This window comes from Myotis myotis, unplaced genomic scaffold (genome assembly GCF_014108235.1).
Source record: "Myotis myotis isolate mMyoMyo1 unplaced genomic scaffold, mMyoMyo1.p scaffold_m19_p_12, whole genome shotgun sequence".
NCBI classification, from domain to species: domain Eukaryota; kingdom Metazoa; phylum Chordata; class Mammalia; order Chiroptera; family Vespertilionidae; genus Myotis; species Myotis myotis.
In genome coordinates this window covers 72,577,947-72,602,730 of record NW_023416316.1, presented here as the reverse complement: position 1 = coordinate 72,602,730, position 24,784 = coordinate 72,577,947, and the positions used below count along the sequence as shown (strand labels likewise).

At 41.0% G+C, this 24,784-nt stretch overlaps 1 protein-coding gene across 2 annotated transcripts in view; it reads left to right on the top strand.

The window, feature by feature from the left end:
• Nucleotides 1-24,784, top strand: part of FANCC (FA complementation group C) — a 268,319-nt gene that overhangs the window by 88,459 nt on the left and 155,076 nt on the right. For both annotated transcript variants that reach the window (XM_036331404.1, XM_036331406.1), the window contains 3 exons: nt 12,440-12,675; nt 14,658-14,742; nt 22,515-22,609. In XM_036331404.1, coding sequence (XP_036187297.1) covers nt 12,511-12,675; nt 14,658-14,742; nt 22,515-22,609 — 345 coding nt within the window. In that variant the 5' untranslated portion in view covers nt 12,440-12,510. The remainder of the gene's footprint in view (nt 1-12,439; nt 12,676-14,657; nt 14,743-22,514; nt 22,610-24,784) is intronic.

The window sequence follows — 24,784 nt, the reverse complement described above, 5'->3', positions numbered from 1 at the left end:
GAGAAATGTGAATACTGACCTGATGCAATGAATGTGTGAGTCTTAATTTGAATCTAAATATAAACAACCCAAATATAAAAGGGAATTTTAAAGAACTCTGAACATAGATGGGCTGTTAGATGATAGTGTTGGCTTTATTGGGTGTGAAAGAGCTAGATTGTAGTTAAGGTTCTTCTTTGAAAAAATCTTTATAAAAAAGGGATACAAATCTAAGTATTTTGTATAAAGTTATAGTCTTTGATTTGCTTTAAATATGGAAAATTTTAGTAATTATTTGAACTGGTTAATGGATACATAGGGATTCATTTGGCTGTTTTCTCTACTTTTTAGTATATTTAAAGATGCTCATTGAATGGGTTAAAAAAAGGATCATTAAATTCCGCTTGTACCACGTAGCCTGTTCTAAGTGAGAATATTATAAACTGCTCTCCTTGTTGGCTGAAAGTCTGTTACTTATGAGTGGTGTGAGACAAAGAGGCATAAACTTCATTTTCTTTGAATAGTGCATTTCCTTGCTGTTAGTTTTACCTGTAAGGAGGCACACCGTAGTCACACTAAAACTGTATGGAAAGGAAGAAGGGCAGTTCTTGAAAGCAAGCATGGGTGCATATATATTAAAAGGACAGGAAAATGGTGCTGGGTGGGCAAAACCCACTGATATCTACTACCTTTAGTTACTCAGAACATTCAAACCTACTGTTTTACACACATAGAATTTTTGTTGTTGTTAATCCTCACCTGAGGATATTTTTTCATTGATTTTTAGGGAGAGTAGAAGAGAGACGGAAAGACAGAAATATTGATGCAAGAGAAACACTTCGATTGGTTGCCTCCTGCATGAGCCCCGATCAGGGCCTGGGCTGGGGAGGAGCCTGCAACCGAGGTACATGCCCTTGACCGGAACCCGGGACCCTTTGGTCTATAGGCCGAAACTCTATCTACTGAGCCAAACTGGCAAAGGCCACATGCAGAATTTTTAAAACATTTCCAACTAACATAATTTAGCTCGCTCTTTCTTAAGAAAGGGAGGTAACCCAAAGTAATGCCTGGTTAATGTACCTAGCTTCATGTCTTGGAGTTTGGCTAACGTTAGTTCCTCTTCCCATGTCTGTTTTGTTCTGTGAATTACAGACTTTAGAAAATTTGTCTACTAATAATATACTCCCTATGCAGTAGTAGGGCAGAGAAAAATGAAAGGGAAGGGAATTTTTAAGTATTATATGACAGTGCAAGCAAGACTTATGCAAATAGTGTCCAGAAACCTCACTCATGAATTTTGACCAACAGGCATAATTTGGACATGATGGTAGATTGCTACTGGGCACACCCGGCTTTGTCGCTTGGAAGATCAGTCCAGTGAGTGAGGCCCGCCATAGCTCTTCCCAGAATACGGACCTTTTACATGTGCTTTAAAGCAGCAGTCGCCAACCTTTCAGACTTCATGGACCACCAGTAGTCCACAGACCACCAGGTGGGGACTGCTGCTTTAAACAGTACTAGAGGCCCAGTGCACGAGATTCGCCATCTCGCAGTCTGCGAGCCCTCGGGGGATGTGTGACTGATGGCTTAGGCCCACTCCCCACAGGAGAAGCAGGTCTAAGCCGGCAGTTGGACATCCTTAGTGCTGCCATGGAGGTGGGAGAGGCTCCCGCCACCGCCGCTGCATTCACCAGCTGTGAGCCCTGCTTCTAGTTGAGCATTGAATGTCATAGCGACTGGTTGTTCTGCCGTCCAATCAATTTGCATATTAGCCTTTTATTATATAGGATTGGATCTGCTGGGTCAAAGAGCTGAGTAGAAGAGTGCTTCAGCGTGGACTCTGAAGCACTCTTCAGTGCAGTGTACTCTTGGTCTGTGCCCTACCCATATTTTCTCATTGGGAGGCAAATGGGTAGAAGCTTATAAAGTTCTAAAACCTGTGCAATATGTGTTGCCTTCAGAATCCCTGAACTATCAGCCAAGCATTTTTCATCTTAGCAGGTATAAAGGGCACAGTTATCATTTACTTTATTTTTATGTTTATTATTTTTGAGTAAGTAATTAACGTACATGACATTTGATTGAAAAGGTACAAAAAAGTATACTGTAAAACCGAAGTTCTTTTTCTGCACTTATTCAGCTACCTAGGTCTCCACACTGGAGGCAACCACTGGTACTTGTTTCTTGTGTATCCTCATTTAAGGGCATATCCTGACTTGACACAGACCATTGGATCACAAGAAACTTCTTAAAGTGGAGGCCCTCTGTCTGTGGGATTTATATCCCACCATCTGAAATGCACGTGAGGCTCCTGTATCTTCTTACTCTCCCGGTTCTATTAGCCTGACAGCTGCAGTGTGGTGGACCATTGTAATGTGCTGTGTCCTGAGTTGATACCCCTTAGGCAGGTGAAAGGAAGCCACTTCCTCATGTCTTCAGTTTATCACAATGGAGAAATGCATTTACTGGCTCACCACTGCATTCTAGGTGCCAAGGATGGTATTAATTTCTCCAGTTAGGCCCCGCACTGAAAATGCAGTTTGAGTTGGAGTCACCATTTGATTATGTTTATGATAGTCTAATATTATTGAGGGCCCTTTGGCCCCTCACTTGGGGAGGTGGGGTTCTCTGAATCACCAGATGTGTGGCATTGTTCTTTTTATAGTCCAGTGGCTTTCTCCTGGTCATTCCTACTGGAGGAACATGAGTCAGGGGCCCCGATTGCAGGTGATACCCTATAATCTGTATTACCTTCTTGTTCTGTGGACTTCTGGTTTCCAATTCCCTAATACGAACAGGAGTTCCACTCCCATTTTCCCTGACTTGGGCCAGCAACCAGTCCTAAATTTCCATCCTGTCTTCAAAGGTCTGTTGACTGTAGCCCACTATCTGGTATCAGTTTGTATCAGGCACTGTATCAATTTCAGGCTGTATCAGTTGTTTTTGTTCTTTGATTAAAAATTAGAGAAATCAGCAGTGGTTAATTTAAGGGGAATAAAAGGTGTAAAAGAAGATTTATTGGAAAGCCGCTGGATAGATAATAGAAATAGAGAGAGAAGCACATAACACAGGGTAGCTCCAGGGATCTAGACCAATCGTCTCTGAATGACTTACTTCCACCCTATGTCACTCTACTCACGGTCCATATTCCCAGCAGAGTCTGGTTTGCCTAACCTGAATTAGCGTCCCACCCTTGGCTGATGGCACAAGGTGCCTTGATTAATAGACCCACCAAGACTTGGGGAATAGAGGAGTGATACTTTCCTAAATGAGTGTAAGGAGCTAAACCAAAAGAAGGGAGGAGGAATGCGCAACACCAGATGCCTATTCGTAGTATTCCAGTCAAGTCAGTGCTTCTTGTTGGGGAATTCCATTTTTCTTTGTAGCTGCTGTCCGTCTCAGTGCATTGCACCATGTTCAACATCCTTGGCTACTGGTCACTAAATGCGTGCAGCTCTCCCACTGCTACCATCAAACCAAGGCACCACCGCTTCCTGACCACTATCATCTCCTCCTCCCCAACTCCTCCCCCCAACGTGCCCTCCCCAGACTAGCTGTGGCGTAGAACATCTGTACCTGCACTGCACGATCCCCAAAACTGTTGCCATTTAAAACAAGCGGATTTATTTCCATTGCTAAGCAAAAGGTTGTTTCTAATTTTGTTATGACAAAATAATGTTTCTTTTCTATCAAAAAGCTCTTCATTTTGTTCCAGTTATGAAACAAATAAGTGATGGCGATATATAACATGGTGATTATAGCTAATCCTGTATTATATATTGAAAAGTTGTTCAAGAGTAGATCTTAAAAGTTTTCATCACAAGAAAAAATTTTTGTAACTATGATGACAGATGTTAACTAGACTTATTGTGGTGATCATCTCATAATAAATACAAATATTGAATTATTAGGTTGTACACCTGGAACTAATGTTATAATTCAATTGTATGTTAATTTAAAAAATGAAAAAAAAGTTCTTCAATTCAGTGTCTCCAAATATCTGAACTGATTTGCACCTAGAGCCATGTGAAATTATAACAAATTTATCAATTTGTTCTTCAGTTTAGTTCTTTATTTAAGGGCATTGACTTTAGAGCCAGACCCTCTGAATTCAAGTTCCACAATTGTAGCTCTGCTGTTTACTAGCAGTTACTTCCTTTGGGCTTTTATGTTCTCTTTGGGCAATTACATAATCTCTTGGTGCTTCTGTAAAATGATAACTACCTATTTCATAGGGTTGTTGTGAGGATTAAATTAGTTAGATACATAAAGTATTTAATATATTCCCAAGAGCATAGTAAATATGTGTATGTAAAAGCTATATTTCTAAAATGGGGTATTAATAATTAAGTTTAACATAGATAACATAAAAATACCTTACATTTTTGGGGTTTTTTTTATGTAATCTTTGGGCAATTACATAATCTCTTGGTGCTTCTGTAAAATGAAGAACTTATTGAATGGCCACTGGATAGATAATAGAATAATAGAGATAAAAAATTAAAATGCTTTATCTGGAAAAGCATTTTGTTATGGCATTTGGCTCAGAATTACAGTTGAAAAATATCAGTGAATTATTCATTTCTTCATTTAGTATTTGTTGAGTGTTTGCCAGACGTGGCAATTTTAGGGAGACAAGGAATTTACATACTAATCCCCTGAGGAAGCAGTAACTAAGTGAATACATGAATGCAGGTTAATTACCAGTGTTAATAGCTGTGGAGAAATCAGCAGAAAGATCTGGAAGCAGGGAGTGGTTTGGTTTTTGGGTTAACAGATGAGAGACCTGGACTGGACCGGGTTCAGCTGGGGAGAGGAACATGGGAGACCGGAGGGTTGCTGGATCTGCATTTGCAGGACCTAAGAGACTCTGGTAAGGAGCTGGGATTTTTCATTTTACAAGGAATTAGGGTTTCTTTGCAAGGAAGTTATTGGGAGGGAATGGGAGAATTTAAGCAGGAATATGCTGGGTCAGATATACATTTGGAAAAGTTGTTTCTGTCAGTTGTGTTATTGGAGTTGTTTTTGTCATTGAGAATGAATTTGAGAGGGGCAGGTGAAGACATGTATGGGGATGGGATGGGATGGAGGCAGTAGAAGTGAAAAGAAGTTGATGAGATCGAATCAAATCACACATACACGTGTACTTAGGAAATATTGTGGATTTGGTTCCAGACCACTGCAATAAAGTGAATATCGCAATAAAGCGGGTTGCACGAATTTTTTGGTTTCTCAGTGTATATGAAAGTTATGTTTACACTACACTGTGGTCTATTAAGTGTGCAATTAAAAATATTTTATTGCTAAAAAATGCTAACCACCATCTGAGCCTTTAGTGAATCATAATCTTTTGGCTGGTGGAAAAAGATTATGATTCACGGGTGGAAGTCTTGTCTCAGTGCTGATGAAAGTGCAGTTTCTGGAAGCACAATAAAGTGGAGAGCAATAAAATTAGGGAGATAGAATTGACAGGTATTGGTGATGACTGGATGAGGAGGACAATAAGAGAAGGGGAAGAATCATTTTTGCTATTATATGCCATTTGACAATATGCATATATTCCCTCTATTCTTAAAACTCCCCCCCCCCATTTAAACATGAACCTATTTTAAAATTAAAATTTTAGTACCATTTTAAAACTTTAATTTTCCTGGTCTAGAAATTTTTTGTACAGCAACCAAATTGTACAAATCTTTTTTTTAAAAAAATCTTCACTTGAGGATATGTTTTTATTGAATTTAGAGAGAGAGGAGGGAGGAAGGAAGGGAGAGAAGAAAAGATGAGAGAAAGAGAGAGAGAGAGAGAGAGAGAGAGAGAGAGAGAGAGAGAGAGAGAGAGAGAGAGAGAGAGAAAGGAAACCTTTCGGTGTACGGGACCACGCTCTAACCCACTGAGGCACACTGGCCAGGGCAGTTATACAATCTTTTAAATTTTTTTTTTTTTTTTTTTTTTTTTTTTTTTTTTAGTAATAAGAACCTCCTTTGTTGATGTTTTGACATTTAATTGGCAGCATTTTATCTGTTATTCCTTGCCGATGAGGATTTAAACTCATCACTTACAGAGTAGTCTTTTGAAATTAGATAGCTGTGTTATCCCTGCCTAGGAAAGTATGTCTTTAAAGGCCTGCACCTGTTGAAGCAGCCATCCCTTCTCTGCCTGGTGTGCTTCCCATGGTGAGGAGGCCAGGAGGCTGGGATGGTAGTGAAGCACCTGGAGTTACTTCCCTAGCTCTGCCTGAGGCACATGCTCACTGCCTGACTCCGCTGTTCTATTTAATATGCACTTCAGGTATGGTAAGTCAAGGTTATGAGGTTTTATTTTCTTTCACTTAGGACTAGTACACCCCCTCAATAATTGGAGTTTATCATATTTTACTAAAATATGATTTTTGTCTTGTCAATGAGATCAAGCATATACAGCAGTCTTTAAGCAGATTGTTCAAATCAATACATGTGAAATAAATTCTTTTCCTTTTTTCTAAGAACGAGAAACTGGGAAGAAAATTCATTAGACAGTAATGCATAGAGATTTTTTTCACACCTATGAGAAGCCAGAAATGCACATAAAGCATAAGAACTTCAAAAACATTTCTTAGACACAAACTATTAAATGCCCGTAGATGTTTTTGATTTCCCACTACATTAAAATACACAAAGGAATTTCATATTCTGAACATTTAAAAATAGCTCAATCTTAAAAAGAAAATACAAAGTATTATCAGCTGTGCTTTTTGTACATAATTAGCATGTGCCTGTGGAGGTATAATGACTTTTAGTGTAATGATATTACTCATGATAAAAAGTTCAGATGGTAATGATTGGAGCTACAGCTGGGTGACACATTTAAAAATAATTCAAAATGACTCCACAGAAAGCATGCTATTTTAGTCCCTAGTAATCCCCTTTTTACTCATCAGTGAATTTAAAGGCACCAATAAAATATCCTTTTTAAAATGTTTCATTTTCCATTTTTATACACCAATAATGAACTATCAGAAAAAGAAACTAAGAAAACAATCCCGTTTACCATTACAACAACAACTACAACAAAAAATAAGGTCCCTGGGAGTAAATTTAACCACGGAGGTAAAAGACCTGGACTTGGAAAACTATAGGACGTTGAAAAGAGAAATTGAGGAAGATACAAATAAGTGGATGCATATACCTTGTTCCATGCATCATTAAAATTAAAATGGCCATACTACCCAAAGCAATCAATAGATTCAATGGAATTCCTATTAAAATGCTAGTGGCATATTTCACAGATCTAGAACAAACATTCCAGAAATTTATATGGAACCAAAAAAGACCCAAAACAGCTGCAGCAATTTTGAGAAAGAAGAACAAAGTTGGAGGCATCACAATACCATATATCAAATTATACTACAAAGCCATTGTAATAAAAACAGCCTGGTACTGACAGAAAAAAAAGGCATGTAGATCAATGGAACAGAACAGAGAGCCCAGAAATCATCCCACTCCTTTATGGCCAATTAATAATTGACAACAGCATACAATGGAGTAAAGACAGTCTCTTTAATAAATGGTGTTGGGAAAATTAGACAGGTACACGCAAAAAAATGAAATGAGACCACCAACTTACACCACATACAAGAATAAACTCAAAATGGATACAGGACTTAAATATGAGTCATGAAACCATAAAAATCCTGGACTAAGACATAGGCAATAAAATCTCACCTCTCATAATATTGTTGCCAAGGGAAACAGGAAAAAAACAAATGGGACTACATCCAGCTAAAAAGCTTCTGCACAGCAAAAAAACAAAAACAAAAACTATCAACAAAATGAAAAGAAAACCGACTGTATGACAGAATATATTTGCCAATGATATCCTATCTAATAAAAGAGAAACATGGTAATTAGTGTACGACCGCTACCCTTCCCATTGGCTAACCAGGGCGATATGCAAATTAACTGCCAGCCAAGATGGCGGCCGACAGCCAGGCAGCTTGAAACTAACATGAGGCTTGCTTGCTTCAGTGACCCAGGAAACCCAACGTTCCCCGCCTGCCTTGCCAGCCTCTGAGCCTGCAGTTTGAAACATTGTAACAAATATAGAAGCTAAACAAAACCCCAGAAACCTGCTTTCAGCGAGCCGGGATCTCAGAGCTGGAGTTATACATTGTTTCGATTATAGAACCCAAACAAACCAGATACCTGCTTTCAGCAGCAGAGGCCTCAGAGCTGGAGCCAGAGCTAAAGCTGGCCGAGAATAAAAACAAAAAAAAGAAAAAAAGGAGCAATTGGGATCTTCAGCCCTCAGCCCCTCACCCAGACTGGCCAGGCACCCCAGTGGGGACCCCCACCCTGAAGGGTGTGTGACCAGCTGCAAACAGCCATCATCCCCTCACTGAGGCTGGCCAGGCACCCCAGTGAGGACCCCCACCCTGATCAAGGACACCCTTCAGGGCAAACCAGCCAGCACACACCCGTGCACCAGGCCTCTATCCTATATAGTAAAAGGGTAATATGCCTCCCAGCACCGGGATCAGCGGAGCCAAGAGTCCTCCTGGCACCGGGATCAGCATGACAGGGGGCAGCGCCCAAACCCCCTGATTGCCCTGCGGCTCTGTGTGTGACAGGGGCGGGGCCACAACCTCCCTATCCGCCCTGCTCTGTTCGTGACAGGGGAAGGCGCCCCAACCTCCTGATCAGCCCTGCTCTGTGCCTGATACGGGGTAGCTCCCCAACCACCTGATTGCCCTGCGGCTCTGTGTGTGACAGGGTGCGGCGCCCCAACCCCTCCCCCACAGGCCCTGCTTTGTGTGTGACAGGGTAGAACCATAACCTCCCCATCGGCCCTGCCCTGAGTGTGAGAGTGGCGGCGCCCCAACCCCCTGATCGGCTCTGCTCTGTGGGCGACAGAGGGCGGCCCCCAACCACCCCCCCCCCCCCCCCGCGGTCCCTGCTCCGTGTGTGATGGGGTAGAGCCATAACCTCCCCATCGGCCCTGCCCTGAGTGTGACAGTGGCGGTGCCCCAACCCCCCAATTGGCCTTACCCTGAGCGTGACTGAGGGTGGCATCGCAACCTCCCAATCCGCCCTGCTCTGTGCATGACGGGGCGGCGCCCCAACTCCCCAATCAGCCCTGCTCTGAGCCCGACCAGGGGCTGCGCCTAGGGATTGGGCCTGCCCTCTGCCACCCGGGAGCAGGCCTAAGCCAGCAGGGCGTTATCTCCCGAGGGGTCCCAGAGTGCGAGAGGGCCCAGGCCAGGCTGAATGCACAAATTTTTGTGCACCGGGCCTCTAGTCTCTATATATAAAATCCTAAGCGACTCTTATGACCGAATGACTGGTTGACCAGTCACTATGATGCACACTGAGCACCAGGGGGCAGACACTCAATGTAGGAGCTGTCCCCTGGTGGTCAGTGCACTCCCACAGCCAACCTACCATGACCCCTCCCCCTAACCAGCCAACTTCATGCAGTTGGCCAACCTCCCATGGCTCCTCCCCCCAGCCTGCCAACCTCCCACAGTCCCTCCCCCAAGCAGGTCCCTCTGCCTGGCCGGCTGGCCAACCTTCCATGGTCCCTTCCCCTGGCCAGCCCCTCCCTCCAGCTGGCCACCCCAATTGCCCCAATGGGGCTGACCAGGAACCCTCCCACTATCCCTCCCCCTTGTTCCTCCCCCTGATAGGGACTGGGCAAGATGGCCCTAATCCCCAGCCAAGCCTAGGGACTCCACCCGCACACAAATTTGTGCACCGGGCCTCTGATAAGGGGCTGATTTCCAAAATATACACTGAGTGGCCAGATTATTATGACCACCTGATGTTTGTAGGCAAATTAGCTATAATTTCGCGCTGAAGTTATTAGAGAGCCAGACCATTATAAATAGGGAAGCAGGTTGTTTACCACGACAGTAGAAGTGATTTTTTCCTGAAGATATGGGTAAACAATGCGATTTAACAGCCTTTGAACATGGGATATATATTATTATGAGTGGCCAGATTATTATGACCACCTGACGTTTGTAGGCAAATTAGCTGTACACTGCATCATATGGGATATGGAAGCCGAAGGCCTGTTCGAACACCTTTGTTGTCTGCAGTTACCAAGATAAAACATCTCCAGTTCGCACAGGAACACAAGGATTGGACAGTTGAGCATTGGAAAAGTCATGTGGCCTGATGAATCATGTTTCCAGTTGCATCATGCAGATGGCAGAGTGAGAATTTGGCAGAAACAGCATGAAAGCATGCACCCCACATGCATGAGTACAACCCTTCATGCTGGTGGGGGCAGTGTTATGGTTTGGGGCATGTTTTCCTGGCATGATTTGGGCCCTTTAATTCATGTGGAACAACGTCTGAATAGCACAACATACCTAAGTATTGTTGCTGATCAAGTTCATCCTATCATGTTGATGGCGTATCCCAATGGAGATGGCTTCTTCCAACAAGACAATGCGCCATGCCACGGTGCTCATATTGTGCAGGAGTGGTTTCAAGACCATGAGGGAGATTTTACCTTGCTTAGGTGGCCCCCACAATCACCAGATCTGAATCCAATTGAGCATTTGTGGGATGAAGTTAAAAGAGCCATCAGGCAGCTGTTTCCACAACCATCAAATCTCACAGAACTGGACAGTGCTATTCATCAGGCATGGTGTCAGATTCCTCGCATCACCTTTCAACATCTCGTGGAGTCAATGCCAAGAAGAATCGCCGCAGTATTGAAGGCAAAAGGTGGCCTGCCCTAACCGGTTTGGCTCAGTGGATAGAGCGTCGGCCTGTGGACTAAAGGGTCCCCGGTTTGATTCCGGTCAAGGGCATGTACATTGGTTGTGGGCACATGCCCAGTTGGGGGTGTGCAGGAGGCAGCTGATCGATGTTTCTCTCTCATCGATGTTTCTAACTCTCTATCCTTCTCCCTTCTCTTTGTAAAAAAAAAAAAAAAAAAAAAATCAGTAAAATATATTTTAAAAAAAAAAAGGGTGGCCCAACGAAGTACTGATGGGGTGGTCATAATAATCTGGCCACTCAGTATATATATATGTAGATATATATAGATATATATATATCTATATCCCACATTCAAAGGCTGTTAAATCATGTTGTTTACTCATATCTTCAGAAAAAAACCACTTCTGTCTGGTAAACAACCTGCTTCCCTATTTATAATGATCTGGCCCTCTAGCAACTTCATCACAAAATTATAGCTAATTTGCCTACAAACGTCAGATGGTCATAATAATCATCTGGCCACTCGGTGTATATGGAACCTATACAGCTCAATACCAAGAAGACACACAATCCAATAAAAAAAAATGGACAAAGGGCCTGAATAGACACTTCTCCAAAGAGGACATACAGATGGCTAATAAACATATGAAAAAATGCTCATGGTCACTAATCATCTGAGAGATGCAAACTAAAACTACAATGAGATCTGATCTGACTTCATACCTGCCAGAATGGCTACCATCAATAAATCAACAAACAACAGGTGCTGGAGAGGATATGGAGACAAGGGAACCCTAGTGCAATATGGTGTGAATGTGGATTGGTGCAGCCATTGTGGAAAACAGTATGGAGGTTCCTCAAAAAATTAAAAATGGAACTGTCTTTTGACACAGAGATTCCACTTCTGGGGCTATATCCTAAGAATCCCAAAACACCAATTCAAAATACATGCACCCTTATGTTCATAGCAGCATTATCTATAATAGCTAAGATCTGGAAACAGTCCAAGTGCTCATCAGTAGATGAGTGGATAGAGAAGCTTTGGTACATTTACACAATGGGATACTACTCAGCTGTAAAAATAAAGGAGCTCTTACCTTATATGACAGGACTAGAGGCCTGGTGCACGAAATTCCTGCATGTGGAGGGGTCCTCAGCCCAGCCTGTACCCTCTCCAATCTGAGACTCCTCGAGGGATGTCCGACTACCGGTTTAGGCCCGATCCTGCAGGGTTCCCTCTCACAATCCGGGACCGCTGGCTCCTACCTGCTCGCCTGCCTGCCAGCCTAATCCCCCTAACTGCTCTCCCATGCCGGCTTGATCACCCCTAACTGCCTCTTGCCTCGGCCCCGCCACCATGGCTTTGTCCGGAAGGACGTCCAGAAGATATCCGGTCTAATTAGCATATTACCCTTTTATTAGTATACATGGATGGACCTAGAGATTATTATCAAACACCATATGTTCTCACATGTGGCATCTAGTGAACAAATTAAACTGATGAATAAAATAGAACCACAGGCATGGATACATGGAACAGACTGACAGATGTGAGAGGAGGTGGGTGGGGAGGACTGGATGAAAGAAGGTGAAGGGATTAGCCAAAGAACATATATGCATAGCCCATAGACACCGACTATAGTGTGATGAGGTCTGAAGGGAGAGGACAGGGTCTGGTGGAGACTGGCAAATGGGGACATTTATAATAGTGCCATCAATAAAAATTGTTTCATTTTCCCCCTTTCTTACAGATTTGATATGTGCTTACTGTTTCCTTCAGTGCTTAACAGTGAAGGTACATCACCTTTGCCCCTTTTTTGAGATGGCTCAAGATTCAGTAGGACTTCCTTCTGATTATCAGTTTTGGATGCGGAAGCTGTCTATATGGGGCCAGGCCTCCACTTTGGAAACCCAGCAAGACATCTGCTATCACCTACCTCAGTTCCAGGAGTTCCTGAGGCAGATTTATGAAACCTTAAAAGAAATGGTAAGTAGTGGACCAAAATTAATGCCAGCAGGGACTGTACCAGATTTCACCAAGCCTTAATTTTATCCAAGGTTAGGAATTTGTGTTATTGAGCTACTGTACTGAAGGAGTAGAAAGACGAATTTTACCCTTAGGTAATACAGACAGGAAGTGGTTTCCTGTCTGTATTACCATAATGGTCTCTGATTCATTATGACTTCATCTATCCTTCTTGATTAGTTATATTGTCACATAAGACTTCCTGACCATCCGATTGTTTTTTAATAAATAAAACTTGGGCACTTGTTTTCAGGTAATAATTGGGATTCTTTTAAAGGCCGTTGTCTCTCTTAAATATTGACGAGTTTACTGAAATGCTTACCTTTTCCTCAATCCTGTTTTAAAGTGGGCTCTACCAGAAAGTGATACATATTAAGATCTCTTCTTTTAAATATTTTAAGTGGCCTTTTCTGGTAAATATTAAGATTTTGAGTGTCTTTACAATTGTCATATAACTTATTGTATTAAGAGTTGATATATTTTTATTTTGGTATGATTTGTTTTTATTCTAATAGATATATTTGTAAACTAATGTATTTTTATACTATCAAAATATTATTTGTTTTATACTTATTGTCTCACTTCAAGATGCAAAGCAAAATTATGATTCAACATAGACATTCTTGTGTTATACTTTTACTCCCATAATCATAGAAGCAAGTAGGAAATTTGAAGGATAATTCATATTGGTGGTTTGAGTTCATATGTCTTTTGACACTGCAAAGAAAGATGCAGTCTGTATGAACAACCAATGCTAATATCAAAATTGTTTTTTATAATAAGACTTTTGTAACTTGATCTTAAAGTGGTCCTAGGAAGTCTAAGACTGGCCTCGATGCTGAGACAATGTGAAGAATTTATTGCAGCAGCAGTAGGAAATGCTTATCATTTCACCCTGTGTGCACATTATCTCAGTTTGGTCTCATTTTTGAACTTTATTTGAAAGATAAACAAGTGGGAAAAGGCCACTGTACAACAGCATGCATATTTTTAAATCTTAAGCTGTTTTCTAGTTAGTTGGCCGATTTTTGTCTCAGGTTTTAGGTTGTTGTAGACTGAGTCTGGTGCCATTTAGCATATAGTAATCAAAGTAGTAATAAACATAGATAAATATCTTTATGCTTTGGCTGCATTTATTTCTTTGTATAAGTTCCAGAGTTTTTGTCCTCTTAAACCTTCTTTGAAATAGCCCTTCTGGAGCTGAGTTGGGATCATCTTTTATTTTATTAGAAAAAAACTTCAGGATAAAGATAAGAGATTATAAAGATATTAATCACCCATAATGTTTTTTCACTGTATTTGGCCTTTGTTATTTTTAAATAAGGTGGCATTTCCTGACTGTTAAGTATGAATGAAGTTAATTTGGTAACAAAATTGATGTTACTAAATGTGCTGTACATCTTACTTAGTGTTGGTGACCTGATTTAAGGATGAACAATGGTGGTTGTTGTTAGGGTTGCCGAAGGAGGAACGCATGAGGCAAAATGGTAAAGAATCATGAATTTATTAGGTTATCTGGAAAACCAGATGGACTGAGCCCCAAAATGGCACCAGCATCCAGGGACAGGAGTCAGAGATTTTAAAGGACTCTAGGCGGGCTTTTCTGGGCGGAGAATTCTCTGGGAGAGTCCCCAGGGGAAAGATAATGGTCTTAGCAAGTGGAATGTGGTCTAAGCAAAAGGGAATGTTGGTTATGAAATGACCTAAAGGTCAGTTCCCAGGGAAGAGGGTATCCATTTGATTATTTGATCAGACCTAACAGTTGCTTGTTAACCTTTATTTAATAACATACCGAAAGATCTTTTCTAATTCTATTTTCCTTACTTTTCTGAAATATATACAAAACAAGAAGCATTCAAGTTCCCTCAAACCATAGTGTCAGTTCAGTCCTTCTGAGTGATATAGGGCCCTTTTACTGACCAAAGCATAATTTTCTTTTACAGGATTCAAGTACAATCATTGAAAGATTTCCCACAATTGGTCAACTATTGGCAAAAACTTGCTGGAATCCTTTTATCTTAGCATATGGTAAGAATCCAAAGCATGCTCTCTCAAAACACAAACTTCTAATGATAACTTTAGTCTGCATTGTTTAATAAAATACAGAGCTTTAAATTATAAATCTGTTTTCTGTATTTCACAAAGCAAATTTTTAAATGTATATTCTTTGCTCCATTACAAAATGGCATCCTTTATTGTTTATATATGTTTATGTATGTTTGTATAGATAAACACACACACACACACACACACACACACACACACACACACATCTGTAGGGAATATAATTCTTTGTGTTAGAGGGTAGAAAGTCCCTGATGATTATCATAACCTCAATTTTAATTCAGTATAAAATGGTTTTAATAATGAAATAATTTTTATTTCCCAGTTTCATATTAGCACACGTACTGTTTTTCATGTGTAAAATTAGTCTTCAGAGTCTGAATCCTTCATGACTCTACCATTATTTAGGGATGACAACTTGGTTTTACCAAAGATTAAGAGGAATTTGGTATTCATTGGGGAGGTGTAACTTTACTGATCCCCTGCGTACCTGTCCCACCTCATTTCCTGTTTAATTCCCCACAACTACACCACATGCGTGGTAGCCAGGTCAGATTACTAACTGTTCCTGAAGTACATGATGTTAGAGCCTGTGACATGCAATTCCTGATGCCTGGAACTCTGTTCTCTCTCCTCCTCGTAAACCTTTTAAATCACCTTGTTGGGGCTGAGTTGGAAACCTGTCTTAGTATTTCCATATCCACTAGCATTTCCCTTAATTATACAGTAACACTTACTACACTGTTTATAATTGTTGGTTTGCCTGTCTGATATCCTGGAAGACTGAATGTCTTTCAGGAGCAGAAACTGTGGTTTTAGTTCTTTGTTGTCCTAGGGCAAGGGTGGGCAACCTTTTTGTGAGTGCGTGCCAAAACCAGCAAAATCTCTGACTCAAAATTCTTCTGCATGCCAGCCCTAATTTTTTGAGAACATGTTACGCCTACTTGTTATCTCTTAAGGTGTACGTATATGAAGAACCTTGAAGAAATAATAAAATTCATTCGAGCGACAAAAACACAGTATATGATGATGAAACATACATTTATTTTTTAATGTATACATGTTATGTAAAATTATTTATTTATCTAAGATGCACCTACACTAAATTTATCTGAAAAATAAAAAAGTCCATATTAAGAAAAAAATTGTAAATGGAAGATTATAAGAGAGGGTTTCGCTTGCCAGCAAAAGTTACTGGCGTGCCATGTTTGGCACGCGTGCCAGGGGTTGCCCACCCCTGTCCTAGGGCCTATGGTAGGGTGGAGCAGATGCATCTGAAGGTGCACAATTGAGGCTTATTGCCTTGAATTGACTATATTATTAGCTAATGTAATATTTACTTTTCATATTTTTAGTCAAAGACTCATTGTGTAACATGATATTAGAATAAGAAATAAAATGAATATTTCTCTTTGATGTTTTAAAGAATTATGCAGCTTCTCTCTTCTAACCTGACATACATAAGTTATTATAAGAAACATAAACTAGGTGGGGAAGGGACATCAGCATTTGGTCCTGTGAGCATACATACATGTGTGCATTGAACACACTCAAACTCACTTTCTCTGGCCCCACCCTCATCTACTTCTTTTCCTCTCCACTCTGCCTCTTGTTGCTGCTTCTCTCTTGAGTTGATTCTACCTACCTCAGATACTGAGCCTGTTCAAGTTATATTTTTTAATCCTACTTGAGGTTATTTTTCCACTTATTTTTAGAGAGAGCGGAAGAGAGAGAGAAAGACAGAAAAATATCGATGTGAGAGAAATACATCAATTGGTTGCCTCCTGTACGCACCCTGATAAGGGCCTGGGCTGAGGAGGCGCCTGCACCAAGGTACATGCCCTTGACTGGGATTGAACCCGGGACCCTTCGGTTCACAGGCCTACGCTCTGTCCACTGAGCCAAACCTGCTGGGACCTGTTCAAATTCTTGACCTGAAATGGCAAAGCCTTCTTTGTACAGCCATCACTGTGCTTGCCACTCTTACCAGGGCCGCACATCCCTGTCTTGTATTTATATATTTTAGTGGTGCCACTGAAATGTACTGCTAATGAGCTTACTTTGTTTTAGGAATTTACAGATGCAAGCCATCACTTGTTATTCATGGATGCCACAAGCACACTACAGGGGATGGCCTGTCTCAGGATTCTTCCTGGAGGTCCTGACTTTGGGACTGGAGCATCCAGCCAGGCAATTAAGTGAGATGGGAAACTGACAGCAGATCTTAGTGCAAGGTTTTTATTCTGAAAAAGAGTGTAAATGAAAGGAATATACCAATATATATTTGCCACCTAATATTTTATTTTTTTATATCTTAAACTGAAATTTCAAATAAAAGTTAATTCTTTAAACTTTAATTCTATAGTTTAAAAGCATGAAGGCAGCATATTTTGAGACAATAAATATTTTTTCAGCTGCCAAGTTTGGGGGCTAATTGTTACACAGCAATAGATAGCAAATAGTGAGGAAGAGAGGTTATAGCTGTTAAGTTTAATTATGAATAAAGAGATAGAATCAAGGGTTCCAAGGAGGTAAGGCACTAACTCAGAGAACACCACTGAATAAAAGGTGTCTCTCCCTTTCTATTATTACCTACTTTGTCTCTTCTCTTTCTGGTGTCTCCATTTCCAAATACTTCTTTCTTCCTTATTATTCTTATTTCAGATCCTGTTCTCACTTAACATTATGGGAAACTTATTTCCTTAATGGAAACTGTTTATGTTTACTGTATTTAAAAAATAATTCTGATGTTATGTAATTGTAAAAAAGACCCTTTCCTGAGAGAAAATGCCCAATCAGTGAAACAACAGCATAAAGCAAGTCCTTCTATGCCTGTCAGTCTTTTCTCTGAGCTCAGAATCAAAGATGTACCTCAAACAGGAAACTGAAATTTAATGAGCAGTTCAAAAGGCAGTGTAAGCATTGAGACAGAGAGATGGAGAATTTGTTTCTGGTTGTCAGAGGGGGCCAATGTAATGAAGATGAGGTGCTAAGGAAAGATCACAGACGATACAAGTTAAGCCCAAGGGATAAAATTAGTCCAGCCTCCACTTTTACAAATAAGGAACCAGAAACCCAGAAAGTTCCATGACTTGTCTTAAAAACCCCCATCTCATCTACTGTCCTCCAAGAGTCAGCTCTAGCCTGAGCTCCCCTGTGAAATTCTTCTTCTCCTCAGATCCTTGTTCTGACTTCTGGTCTCTTTTTTCCTTCATTGAAAAGTGAGCAGAAATTGTGAGCCGTGTTTTCCTAGGCCTTGGCATACAAAAACAAACAAACAAACAAAAAACAAAACAAAAACCTCAGTAAATATCTGTGCAGTGAACATATACATTCAGGTGAAGCTGGCCAGTAGGAAAGCCAGGACTGGAATGCTTCCATCATATGGTGTGAACTACTGGGGGTTAGATCATTACAACATGGCAGACTGTAGAGGGCTGGGCTCCTGACTCTTATTAGCTCTGTACTCTGGGAAAAGTGTCTTCTTTATTCTAATCCATAATTACCTTTTCTGCAAGACTATCATCAAGAACTCATTTAGATCCACTGTGCAATCCATGGAGATCAGCGCAAAATGAGCGATGCTTCTGATTCTACTTCTTCAATTCTATAACACAAACTTTCCCACATTTTAACATTCTGAATTAGGATGTCCTACACGTACCATGTATACTTAAAGGTTGGGTGAAAGTTTCTTTGGCTTTTCTTTTTCTTTCTTTTTTTAATTTTTTGTTATTGTTAATCCTCACCTGAGGATTTTACTAGTATTTCCATTGGCTTTGAGAGAGAGAGAGAGAGAGAGAGAGATCAATGTGAGAGAGACACATCAATTGGTTGCCTCGCGTACACTCCCTGACTGGGGTGGGGATTGAACCTGCAACCTAGACATGTGCCCTTGACCAGGAATCAGACCTGCAGCCCTTTGGTGCATGGGCTGATGCTCTAACCACTGAACACACTGACCAGTTTCTTTTTTTTCTTTTTGAGAGAAAAATAAATATACTTTTGAACTAAATATGTGAAATATCTCAACATCTGGGAAAAACTCCTATCTTTTGTATTATTTTAGATTTAAGCTCCATGCATTAACATTCTCTTCTTTTTCTTTCTTTTTTTAATTTTTATTTTAGTGTTGAATGTCTGCGTTTTGGAAATGCATTCCTTTTTAACCCAGGAAGCTGTTTGTGTAAGCTTGTCACTGGACCGGTTCCAAACCAGGGGTTCTGTCCCCCACCTCCATATGGTCCAGGACCTTAAGGCTCTTGACTTGTGTAGGAAAGAATTCAAGAACGAATCCCAGGAAGAGTGAAAGCATGTTTTATTTAGGTAGAGAAAGAAAGAGGTCTGGATGTGGATTCCTGGAGACAGGATTGGGGGTTGAGCTCAGGATTGGCTGCTGCCACCTGGTGCCCCCTGGTTGCAAGTCTCACAGGGCATGGACATGAAACAATACATGTCTGAGTGGACATGAAGAACTCGTGAGTTGTGCCTTGTGTGGTCAGTTAGTTCCTGGGATTTTATGTGTTTTCAGTTTCTGAACTTTGCGGCACCAAATTCTGTCTTTGCCTTTGGGTTGAGAGCGGGTCTTGTCCCCAACATGGTCCCTTCTGCAAGTGTCATGGTGTTTGTCCCCCTGTACACCCCCCCCCCCCCGTACTTGTAATGTCAGTTTCATTGTAATCCTATCTAATAAAGAGGGAATATGCTAATTAACCATCACACCCTCAGAAAGATGGCAGCGCTCACACCCAATAAAGAGGGAATATGCTAGTTTACTGCCACATCCTCACAAGATAGCAGCACCCACACCTCATCCAGTCGGAGTCCCCCAGTCTCCTCAGCCCCACCTCATCCAGCCTCAGTCCCTCAGTCCCCACAGCCCTGCAGGGGAAGGCAGTTGGGGCGATTGGCCTGCAGGGGATGGCAGTTGGGGACTGTCATGCCTGCAGGAGAGCACTTGTCAATCATGCTGGCAGGGGAGTGGTTAGGGGGCTATCAGGCTGGCAGGTAGAATGGTTAGGGGCATCAGGCTGGCAGGCAGGCGAGTAGTTAGGAGCCAACCGTCCCGGATTGTGAGAGGGATGTCCAACCGGCAGTCAGACATCCCCCAAGAGGTCCCAGATTGGAGAGGGTGCAGGCTGGGCTGAGGGACACCCCCGCCCTATGCACGAATTTGTGCACCAGTCCTCTAGTGATGGTATAATGGACTATGGGGTTGGTCTTTGGTCATCTTTTCCTCCATCGTGGATTGATCTGATTTTAGCCAGTACTTATTGATGACTCCTGTGAACACCACAGGAGTTCCCTGCCTTAACTGTTTCCCTTTGACCATGTGTGGAGGTGGGGGCTTTGATGAGAGGACCTAGCTAGCAGCTAGCAGCCTGTGATGTTGCCTCTACTTCCTCATTCCCCTGGTTGGGAGTTTTTCCTAACTTCTTTCTGTCCTGTCTGAAGCTTATCATTGGATGTGTCTGTCACACTTGTGATATGAAGATGGAATTTCTTCTAATATTTAAAACATAGGCCATATAATAGTCACATTTTTAATCAATGGGATTGGTTCAACCTGAAGAACTCTAGGATCATTAGAGGTTAAATTATATGATAATTGAAATAAATTGATCTCAGGCAAGCTCATAAAAACCAGGGGAAAAAGTGAATCCCTCTGAATAAATCCTGATGAAGTTTGTTTAAAGATGTTATTAGATCATAAGCCTATAGATATTTATGGGTTTAAAAAATACTGTTAGTGTCTTGTGATGTGTGGTTGAAAATAAAGAGGTAGTTTTCTGTAGTTTGTATTTTCCTTTTTTTAAAAAAAAATTAATCCTCACCCGGGGATTATTTGATTTTTAGAGAGAGTGGAAGAGAGAGGGAAAGACAGAGAGAAATATCGATGTGAGAGAAATACAATGATTGGTTGCCTTCTGTATGCGCCCTGACCAGGGCCTGGGCCAGGGAGGAGCCTGCAACCAAGGTACATGCCCTTGACCGGAATTGAACCCGGGACCTTACGGTCTACAGGCTGACACTCTATCCACTGAGCCAAACTGGCTAGGGGTTCTTTATTTCTTACTAATGAATCCCTTAGAGATGCTTTGTTTATCAGATAACAAAAGGTAAGAAGGTAAAGGGTGAGAAGTTGAGTTTTTCACCCCAAAATATGCTTTTGGAATATTGATTATTTTAAGCTGGTTATTTTTAATTAACAAAAGACGTAGATAAAAAATTTGACCTCTCCTCCCTTCCCCCAACTACTAAAAGGATTTAGAGAGGACCTGCTCCAGGAAGGAAGCTATTATAGATAGCTATAGTTTACCATGAGCTAAGTGTGCTAGGGAGGAACCCAGGAAGGCCCCTTGATCAAAGTCCTCTCTGTGACCCTTGTTAAAGACAGTTACTTACCAAACATTTACTTTCCATCTCCATGTGAATTGTCTTGCTGCCCTTTAAAGTCCAAGACCATCATCATCATCCTCTCTCCTTAGCTCAAGGTGGCATAGAAGCCTTAACTGCCCTACTTCTCCTTGGGTCCCGTATTTTTTTTATTTTTTGAAAACATATTTTGTAGTGATTTCAGAGAGGAAAGGAGGAGGAGGAGGAGAGAGAGAAACATCAATGATGAAAGAATCATCGACGGGCTGCCTCTTGCACGTCCACTACTTGGGATCGAGCCTGCAATCGGGCACGTGCCCTGACTGGGAATTGAACTGTGACCTCCTGGTTCATAGGTCGACTGTCAACCACTAAGCCAACTCCGGGAGAGCAAGGGTCCCTTATTCTTATGGAACCCCCACATGCGCATGCATAATAAGTTTGGTCATTTTTTCCTGGTAATCTGTCTCATGTTAATTTGATTATTAGTCCAGACAGAAGACTTTAGAAGGCTAGAAGGGAAATTTATTTTTCTGCCCCCACCAGGGCATCAGGTGGTTCTGCAGAGCTTGATTCCAGGTGCTGGGTTTCCTCAGTCTCACCGCCATGGCCTTGTGATAAAGTCCATAGCTGCTTGGCTCTAGCTCAGGTAACTGATATCTTCAATCTTTAGCCCTCCTTCTGCTTTTCAAACCTGTTACAAAATTTCCAGCTGGAATGGATTCAGTTTCCAAGAGAAAAAAAAGGCTCACTAAACAGTTATTCCCATCGAATACAAGATTTCAAAATTCAGCATTTTCATCACATATTTACTAAAGTTTTAAATTTCAGAGTAAAAAATTAAGAGCATGTTAAGAGGCTTCTATTTTGTGCAAACCGTTTGGTATTAAGCAGTCTTTTTGTTGAGTTTGTTTTTAAAAAGGGAGGGTGTTTTGGCAAATTAGAAAGTTAAAAGATTAAATATGAAAGATTGAGTGCTGCCTGTAGTAATTATGTTGCCTTAAAGAGGTTGAAACTACTAATGGTTTGAAATGAGAAATAAAGAACTGATCTTGAGAAAAGCCCAGTTCTTTTAGTCCTTTCCATCCTTCTCTTTTGGCTTTAAAAGTTGCTGCTGTAACAGAAAGGGAATTGACCACACAAGTGCTGAGCATACATGATCCCAAACCCACAAGAAGAAAAAACCCCACAAGTTGTTTCACACGTGGTCCTGAATGCTTATTCTGTGAACTTAGTAGTTTGAGATTTACCTAAAATATAATAAACATTTTCTGTAAATATAATGTTTTACATTTTTTAATACTGTTTATCTTTCCCTTTTAGTTGATTAAACCTACTCATTTTAGCTTTTCTCTTTGCAGATGAAAGCCAAAAAATTCTAACATGGTGCTTAGGTTGTCTGATTAACAAAGAACCACAGAAATCTGGAGAATCGAAACTGAACTCCTGGACACGGGTAAGAGCGTAAACTTGCCCTGCGCTGCTTTGAATTAAATTGTTTAAAGGTGCGGCTGACTGTCCACTTCCAGGATGTTTTAGAAACATTTCAAACATACCCTTTGCTGTTACATTGTCTTGCTGAGTGTAAGGTTAAAGAGATTTTATTTTTGTTTGTGAATTCTGTAAAACATTGGTCTTTAGGGTGAACTTTCCTATGCCTCCAAGACCTCGTGTTGAGTGGTTTTGGAAAGTTACTTTCAGGTACTGTAGAAGAATGCACCCTGTTTCCCTCCAGCAATTGCTATCCTTCCAAAAATTGTTCCTCCCTACCAACCTAGTTTAAATACTGTAATTATGTAATTCCTCTCCAGGTGCTTCTCTGCCTCTTTCAGAATCTATTCTGTAGTAAAACTAAAATTCAGAGGTTCCCTGGGAATAGTAGTCTTTATTTTGTGCCCCCAAGTTGGTACCCAGGCCAGTATGCTCAGACTGGCACCTGGTGCTAGTTGGCTGCTGTTGCTCACAGCCAGTTGGTTACTCAGCTGTGCTAGTCCAGATAGCGGACAGCTCCCGGCATTCACCATGGCTGTTTCTGCTTCCTCTTGAAGGGTAGACACAAGTTGCAGACTGTTGTGAGGCTGGGCTATGACTGCCCTCCACGCCAGCAAGTTGGCTATTCTTTTCTCTTACTCCCCACTGTCTTGCTGCCAGAACCCCAAGGACTCGCTGAGGCCTGTCAGACTACTTAGAATGCACATGGCTCAGGTTGCTGTTTAGTATTATGAAATCACCCACCTAGATTAATGCATGTGGTTTTGTCTATCAATCTGACTGGTGATATACTATCATTTACTGTTTTTTGACCATTCCTTTGTTTAATACAATATTGCAGACAGAGATGGCAAAGACACTATTTGCAATTTCCTGTTATATTCAAAGAGTAGAAGGGAAAGGGAAAGGAGAAGTGGAAAGGACTGGGTGAGGGAAGGAAAGAATGCAAAATTTAATTAGAAGGAAAATTAATGCAAAGAACTGAAGAAAGGAATGGATAAGTGGAATTAGAGTTGAAATAATATGAAAAATAAGGTTATAGGATAACATATTTATTCTTTAAGGTTTTAAATTGTTGCTTCTGTTGAGTATGTGATATTTTAATGATTATTTAGGATATTTTTTTATTGCCTAGCTCAATACGTTCTGACATAGACCATCTAATTAAATTTTTTGGATGATTGGGTTAACTTTTTTTATTTTACTGACGCTATTAGCCCATTAAAAATGTTCTAGCCTTGCATTTTATTCTGTGGGTTTCCCTTATGTAATGTAGTGTGTTTATCCTTAGGAATTATTAAGTATAACTCAGGGAGATAAAGTAAAAGCACTTCATTCCTATCTTCAGAGAACTCTCAGACTGGCCAGGTCATCCAAGGGCAGTGTGTTGGGTATTAGTAGAGCTGTAAATAGGTGTGATGGCAACACAGAGGAGGAACACTTGCTCAGATTTCAGGGTTTGGAGACATTTCCTGGGGGAGATGATGTATTAGCTGAATTTTGAAAGATGACTAGAGAGCAGGGATAGAGTTTTAGGAGTGATATTGCTGTCAGCAGATAGCGTATGTGCAAAAGAAAGCATGGTGGTGAGAAAGCAAATGTTGCATTTGGGGAACTCAGGTACTTACTAGGTATACCCGTTAATAATGGCAGATTTTGTAATCAAAGAAAACATGATAATTTCAAGAGAAACATCAAAAAATGCTTTATTCAAAGTAATGTTTATTGCTAGCTACACATTTCCCCCATCTTTCAGGTAATTTGTGGATACCATCCCAATAGAACTTTTCTTATTTTGAGGCAGACCATTCAGAGACCCAATTTTCCACTTCATACGTTTTGAAGTGCTGCTCAGAAAGTGCATGTGCCATCGATCAGAACAAGTGGTCATCTGAAGGAGCAAGGTCTGGAGAATACGGTGGGTGGGTTAATACTTCCCAGGCAAGATCTTTTAACATGTCTTTAACTGGTTTTGAAGTGTGTGATGGTGCGTTATCATGAAGCAAAATTACTTTGCCGTGTCTTCTGGCCCATTCTGGTCGTTTTATGATTAAAGCGTGGTTCAAATTGATTATTTGTTGTCAGTAGCTATCAGTATTAATGATTTCACCTGGTTTTAGAAACTCATAATACACCATAC